Source organism: Oculina patagonica, chromosome 2 (assembly GCF_052425735.1).
Source record: "Oculina patagonica isolate OP01 chromosome 2, crgOcupat, whole genome shotgun sequence".
Lineage (NCBI taxonomy): Eukaryota > Metazoa > Cnidaria > Anthozoa > Scleractinia > Oculinidae > Oculina > Oculina patagonica.
The window spans coordinates 20001298-20008712 of NC_135759.1; the positions used below are offsets into that span (position 1 = coordinate 20001298).

The following is a 7415-nucleotide window of genomic DNA, read 5'->3' on the forward strand; positions in this document are numbered from 1 at the left end:
TAAAATCTCGATTTAACGAAGTTCCAAGGGACTGGGGAAATTTGTTCGTTATATTGAGGGTTCGTTATATCGAAAACCTTGATATAACGAATTTGCGGAAAAACGGCTAAAATGTTCGTTATATCGAGGTATAGTTAATAATTGTTTTCACGCTGTTATGTTGCACTACCCAGCATTTACTGTTCTGAACGACTGTCAAAAATGACATTTGTGCTTTAATGTCTTATATCCACATAGATATGGACATATGTTTTGAAGTTGTTCTCCTGTTGCAGGATTAAAGCATTTTCATCCTTGTTAGTCGTTCTATATTCATCTTTTGTCGCGAGTTAACAATAATTCGTTATATCGAGTTTTTTTTTTACGTTTGGGCTTCCGGATTGTGTTCGTTTTAACAAGGATTTCGTTATATCGAGGTTCGTTATCGAGGTCCTGTTCCATACATTTTACTGTAATATTGGCCGGGCTGAAGAACATCGTTCGTTATACCGAGGACTTCGTTAAATAGAGGTTTATTAAATCGAGGATCCACTGTATTTGCCCAAAAGAGATTGAAAAAAAAAAAACGAATATGATATACAATACATTTGTGCGAAACAATGTTTGTTTTTTATCCTACCTTCGTCATTCGTATTTAAACAGAACTGTACGGCAAGCAAATATTAACAAACAGAACTGTATATTTTTGTTGAGAATTTGCCAAAAAAGAATAAAAAAGATAGGGCCAGCACATTTGACTGTGTTATGCGCATCATTATTTATCTTTTTCCTAACTTCGTCTTTTCTATTTATTAAGCTGAACTGTGCAGCAAACGAATGTATAATATTTATAAAAAAATTGTACATTTATGTTGAGAAGTTGCCAAAAAAGAGTGAAAAAAATAGGGGCAGGCACATTTGACTGTGTTATGCGCATCGTTTTTTATTTTATTCCTAACTTCGTTTTTTTCTTTTTTTAAGATAAACTGCGCAGCAAACAAATATATAAATCAACTGTACAGTTTTGTTGAGCATTTGCCAAATTAAAAAGATAAGAGTATGATAACTGTGTTGTGGGCATCAATGTTTGCTTTATTTTTAAATTGAATTGTGCAGCAAACAAATATAAAAGTCAACTGTATATTTTTGCCGAGCAGTTGCCAAAAAAAATGAAAAAGATGGGGGCCAGCACATTTGACTGTGTTATGCGCACAATTGTTTATTTAATTCCCAACTTCGTCACTTCTTGTTATTAAAGTGAACTGAGCAGTAAACAAATATATATACCGGTCCGGTGTATAAAAACAACTGTACATATGTGTTGAGAAGTTGCAAAAAAAAAAAAAATGAAAAAGATAGGGCCAGCACATATTGCTGAGTTGTGAGCATCGTTGTTTCTTTAATTCCTAACTTCGTCATTTATTTTTATTAAGCTGGACTGTGCAGGAAACGAATATATAAAAAACAACTGTACAGTTTTGTTGAGCATTTGCCAAATTGAAAAGATAGGAGTATGATATACAGTACATTTGACTGCGTTGTGGGCATCAATGTTTGCTTTATTTCTACTTTCGTCATTTGAATTGTGCAGCAAACAAATATAAAAGTCAGCTGTATATTTTTGTTGAGCAGTTGCCAAAAGTAGATTAAGAAAGATGGTGTGTACATTATTGTTTGCTTTATTTCCACCTTCGACATGTATTTTTTAAACTGCGCATTGTGCAGCAAACAAACTTGTACAATTGTTCATTTTTTTCTTGAGCAGTTGCCAAAAAGAGATTGAAAAGATAGGAATATAACAGTTACGTGTTTTAATTTGCTGGAGCGTCAAGTGATACTGTCACGAACGTCTTTTAGGTTTTTTCTCTGCCTCTTTTCTTCTTCTCTTTCGCCATTTTTAACCACACAAGCTTGCGATTTTATTCTTCAACATACGGTTTGTATTGTCTTTTTTCTTGCTTTCCAAGCTTTCAATCAGTACTGTATGTACAATATTCAAATTTAAACTGTGATAATCATATAATTTTAGGGGACCGTTGCCAAAAACGGCTCTTTTTGTTTGTCTTTTTGTTCTCACAATAATAAAGAAATGTTGCGTAATGACGCTTTTGATGTCATTTGCGGTTTGTATCCCGCTACAGTACTGATCTTTAAGAAGCACCTGTATTTGCCGATATTTCTAGAAACCACGGATGGTCGGGCGCCGTTGCTCATTATAAACTCTTGTCAAACGGCTAAGAAACTTTTAAGCTTGTTAACGGGACGTATTGTTCGGCTGTTCCTATGCTGATACCCACGGTCTTCAAATTCATATGCAAATGTTGGCAAGTTCTTTACAAACACAGTCAGTGATCTACGCGAGCTAATATTCGGCAAATCTCCTTCTATACCTCAGATGAATGCCGAATAGTTATCCTTTTTTGCAAAATTTAAATCCAGAACATTTTTTTTTTCTTAATGACTGCGTTTTACAGCCATGTGGCTTTTCGTGTTTTGGTATAACGAATCTTGTTTTTAATGCTGAGTAATAGTTGCCACTTCCAAGGCGGGTCGCCGGATATTCCACACGTGACTCGATCATGCGTTCTAGAACCAGGTGGTCTTCCTACGCAGCCGAACACTTTTGTTCTCTATATCTTAATACCATCTCTTTGGATTTTTAGCTGAAAAAAGCGAAATCAAATCTGAACGAGAGCCATGTATAGCTTAAGTTGATTTTAGTGTCAACCAGTTCGGTTTTTTAGATCTTATTACAAATTATCAATCTCGGAATCTTACTATCTTTAGGCCAAAAGCGACATTGTCGTGTGTGTTAACTTTGCGCTTTCGTCCGTCAAGACGGCACGCCGAATGAATGACAATGAAAATTTCGCAATGAGCAAAATGACAAATTATCATACTCTCTCGCCTTGCCACCATGAACTCAGAAAAAACAACAAAAAAGGAGTATCATAGAAAAGCAATGAGTTTTGTACGAAATTTCGTTCAAAAAGTATTTCTTTATCGCTAATCTCATTATTATTTGTAAAACAAATTGGACTTGTGTGTTCTTTTCAACGGCCAAGCGGGCGCAATGGTTGTGCACTTTTTGATATAATTTTTACCTCCCGTTCTCAACATCCTTGTTCTTAGTTAAAATAAAAATAAAGCTCGCTAGTCGTTTTTCAATGGTCGATAACAGACTTTATTGAGTTGGCAGCGCACTGCCTTTCATATCTATACAGAAGGGCTGATAACAATGGTTGCGGTGGTTCGCAGCTAAAACACGCAGCCACCTGTTCCTGCAAACACTTGCTACACGTGACGGTTTTTCATCTGTAGACCATTATTCTGTAGAAATCTCTGGTTTTTAATTATTTCTCTTTAGTAAAAGCTCTGAAAATACAATATACTCTATTTCACAAAATAAAACCACGCTTAGAACTCTCTTTCTCCTTCAATATATTCGTCGCTTAAATAATTTCTAGTACATCTTTGAATATCAAAAGTTACTTTTTAACATATTGTTTTACATAAATACACTGTTATTTATATTAGCTCTCCTTTATAAAGTTTTTTTTCGAAGTGTTTTTTTCAACACGAATAGGCGAATTTATAGTCCAATACTCTTCTAGTGATCATTTAGCACTGCTATGAACGAAACACACACTTCATAATATGCGTTTTTCAGTTTTTGTGCGTAGTAATAAACTCAATGTTATGAAAGAACGAGTTTAACCTTAAGGCGGTGAGTATCCCCGCCGGGCTGGTTATAGTCAGTAAAAGACTTGTTCCCTCTGTGATTCGATAAGATTCTTGAATGGCATGTTTTCTCTCATTTGCTCTGTGACCGTGTCAGGAGGCAGCCGGGTGTTTTGCTGTTCGGGGCGATTGTGTGTGGCGTTGGATTTCTCCAGATAGTAGGCATGGTGAATGCGAATGTGCGTGCGGAGATTGCTCGAGCTGATAAATTTCCAGTTGCAGATGTTGCACTTGTATGGTTTCTCTCCTGTGTGGGTGAGGATGTGCGACTGTAGATTCCCGGAGGTAGTGAAGGCTTTGGAGCACTGCTTACACTTGTAAGGCCTTTCGCCCGTATGAATCCGAACGTGTCTTCGCAGATCGCTCGAGCTCACGAACGCTTTGGGACAGTACTGGCACTTGTGCGGCTTCTCGCCCGTGTGCGTGAGAATGTGTCTCTGTAAGTTGGTCAGCTGGGCGAATCCCCTGCAGCAAATATTGCACGTGTATGGCTTCTCGCCGGTGTGGATGCGGTTGTGGATCTTCAGGTGCGCCGCTAGGGCGAACGCCTTCGGGCATTTCTGGCACTTGTACGGCTTCTGGCCTGTGTGGATGAGAACATGGCGTTGGAAATTCCATGAGCGGGTGAACACCTTACTGCAGTGTTGACACGTGTAAGGTTTCTCGGTTCCCGTCGTATCCGTGTCCTTTTCCTCTTTTATGGACGCAAACTCTGCCAAGCGCTCGCTGTCAGGACGCTCCTCTCTACTCCACGCGCTGATTCTTTTTTCGTTGTCGTTTTGAAAGCCATTTGGTCCCTTGAGTTCTCTGCTTGTGTTGATAGCGTGTGGTTCGTTGTTTGATATAACTAGCGGCTGGGCATAAGGCGCTGCGAGACGATAAAGTTCAGCTTGAGACGATGCTACCGTTGGTGGAGTGTCCTCGGTATTATCTGTGGATATACGAATGTAACAATTGTTAGCAAAAATTGCTTTAGCAACACTAAGTTTACTTAAGTAATAAGCAGTTACAATTAACACTTCGAGGTATGGCTTGCACCACCCTCGAAGTAAACCGCAATGGTTAACACGCGTGGTGTATAAGATTACACAATTATCGTTAATCATACGCAAAGTGTATCAAGACAGCTTAAAGAGACTGCTTGTTTGTAGATGGTAAAGAAGCCAAGATTTTCATGCCGACTGGTAGATTTACAGAGGTATTAATTCCGCGAAACAATTCCCTTTAACTAAACTGTAAATATTCTTAGTTTCGTTAACGCTTCTCTTTGGAGAGTTGTAAAGGTGGTAATTAAATTTATTCTTGGTTATTTAGTGTCTTAATTGTATTACTCAATGCCTCTTTAATAATCAAGGTACATTACTACAAGATTAAGAATCCTTAAGCTTACAAAAACCGTCTGGACTAAGAAAAGAACCCATACCCCTTGTCTATTTTAACGGGACCAGTGTGAGAGAGGCTTAGTTCTGAGTTGTGTTTTAACCCCGCCAGGCATGTGAAAAGAACGAACAATTTAATTTTGTTTGGGTTTTACTATGAATCTTTAATGGCTTAAAATACCATTTTACACAAGTCATCAATACCACGAAGCTTTTTTCTTGACGCATTTTAACAGTTTTCTTAATCCGAAGGCCCTTTAATAAACCGCAAGCTAGAGAGAGGAACAACACGATTTTCACTGACAAATCTCTCGGGTAAAATTAAACGCCAAAACATAGTTAAATCTAGAACAAAAGCTCACTAGTTCTGAGATGTTACGTATTGAAATGCTGTCCCAAAGGACGTTAGAATCGCCGTTCAAAAGATATAAGTCGACAAAATAAGAAATTTTTGAACGCCCTTTGTGCGAAAATTTCTTGATTTTTTTCACTAAGCCACTGAGGGAAAAGCGAAGAAAATCTCTTCGATGTTTGTACTCCAAGAATAAATTATTCAGCACCAGCAAGAAGCTGTTCTGTAATCGTGAAAGGGGACAAGTTGCGGACAGGCCTTTTCTCCCCTGTACTGTCACAGCTTGTTTTGATCGTCTTCGCAGCGTTTTCAGGATATCTTCCAATTTCTTAATTAATTTGCGCATCCATTTTAAATCGTTTTAGGAATCGCTTTCGAGGTTTTAGTCGCTGGTGATTTCGCTTTGATGGCTTTTAAAAGACCCTTCAGGTATTTTACGGGTAGCAAGGTCGGCTCATGTTTAAAATTCTCGACAAAGAGAAACTTTTAAGCAAAAAGATAAATCTTCAGAATAGCTGGTCGACAGATATTAACTTCGATAGGGGTGTTGTATGTTGTGATTATTTGCGAAGAATTAAAAGAACTAAGGCACTTTCAAATGAAACAGCTAGCTAAAGATACGTATAACGAGACGTTTCTTATTCTAAGTTGCCATGCAGTGAAATGGGCAATTAAATAATGATTATCATTTTCCCGTTTATGTGATAAACACTCTTTCTTGATTTTCTGTTCAAGTTACGTTCCATTGCCAATAGTAGCGCTATACACTTGCTTTAAAATAAGGGCAGAAATTTGTAAGAAAAACGCTGACAACTTAACCACATAAAAAGGGTTTAAAATTAACTCACCAAAGTACGTAATGTTGTTTTTCTTGAATTCCTTCTTTTTGATTAAAAATGAGCGAGGCATTCTTGATTCGTAAGGCTGAATCGCTTGATTTCTGGATCTCTGAAGATGGATGATAGTCCGAGCTTGAGGCTTCCCTTGGTGTATGATTAGGCTCCGGCGATCGCGCGCTAACTTTGGTTTAAATGGACTGAGAGGTGCGCTGGTTCAGCTAATATAGGCACCGAGAGAGAGCGGATTGGACAGGTGCGTCGAGGATCTACAGCGGTCGTAAACAATTTCCCACTTGCTAGCCCGGCGCAAACTTTCATACATGGAAACTGAATGCCCCTTGATCATATCACGACAAAAGAATAACACAATCTGTTATTTAAAACAACAACCTCTTTGCAATGCTACTGGCCGTGTATTAATTTATTAAAGACCTGCCCCGGTCCCATCAAGAATTCAATGCTTTACAGGTTGCGCGAGTAGAAAAATGGCTAAACGACTAATCCTGGCTGACAATAGGCCGCTGTTGGCCAATCTTAACTTGGATATCGCATTGCGCATGCATGATAGAATAGTTTGTTTAAATCTTGGAAGGCTTGTCCGCTGCTAGTGGCGTCGGCAGCCGACCAATAGGAGCGCAGAACGACAAATAACTTTCGCATGAGCACAACTGAGCGAGAACAATTCTACCGATTAGTATTCTGACCAAGGAGACCCGCACGAATAAAGCAAGGCAAACGCGGAGAGGTTCTTCTACTTTTGACTTTATTTCAGCAACAAATTCCTTCGCCGCAAAAATAATGTGGCGGTAATTTGGATATCGTTGTCACCTTTGAAAACAGTTTTAGAAAGCGCACTGTAAAGTGAACTGCGATGTCCTTTTGTGTTGCGCGTTATGAAATTTTAATTGAGAAATATTTGGAAGTATGTTATTTGTCAGTGAACCATGCCGTGTCAATTATTCATACAATAGGTAAACTGTCTTTTGTCCTCGGCTCGGAAATGGGACCATAAAATATTCCATTTATCTTGCCTTTTTATAAATAACTCGCTCTTTCCATGAAATAACCGATTTATCACACGGCTGACATGTTTGAACTGCGCGGGCGAGCTTCGAGTTGGTGCGA

The 7415-nt window shown here is 38.5% G+C and overlaps 1 protein-coding gene across 1 annotated transcript; it reads right to left on the reverse strand.

The window, feature by feature from the left end:
• Positions 1 to 3139: 3139 nt before the first annotated feature.
• Positions 3140 to 7415, reverse strand: LOC144643417 (uncharacterized). The gene is made up of 2 exons (XM_078502671.1): positions 6300 to 7415; positions 3140 to 4651 (listed from the first exon to the last, which is right to left on the reverse strand). Exons 1-2 carry the CDS (start codon positions 6358 to 6360, stop codon positions 3735 to 3737), a joined length of 978 nt encoding a protein of 325 aa, XP_078358797.1. The 5' UTR covers positions 6361 to 7415; the 3' UTR covers positions 3140 to 3734.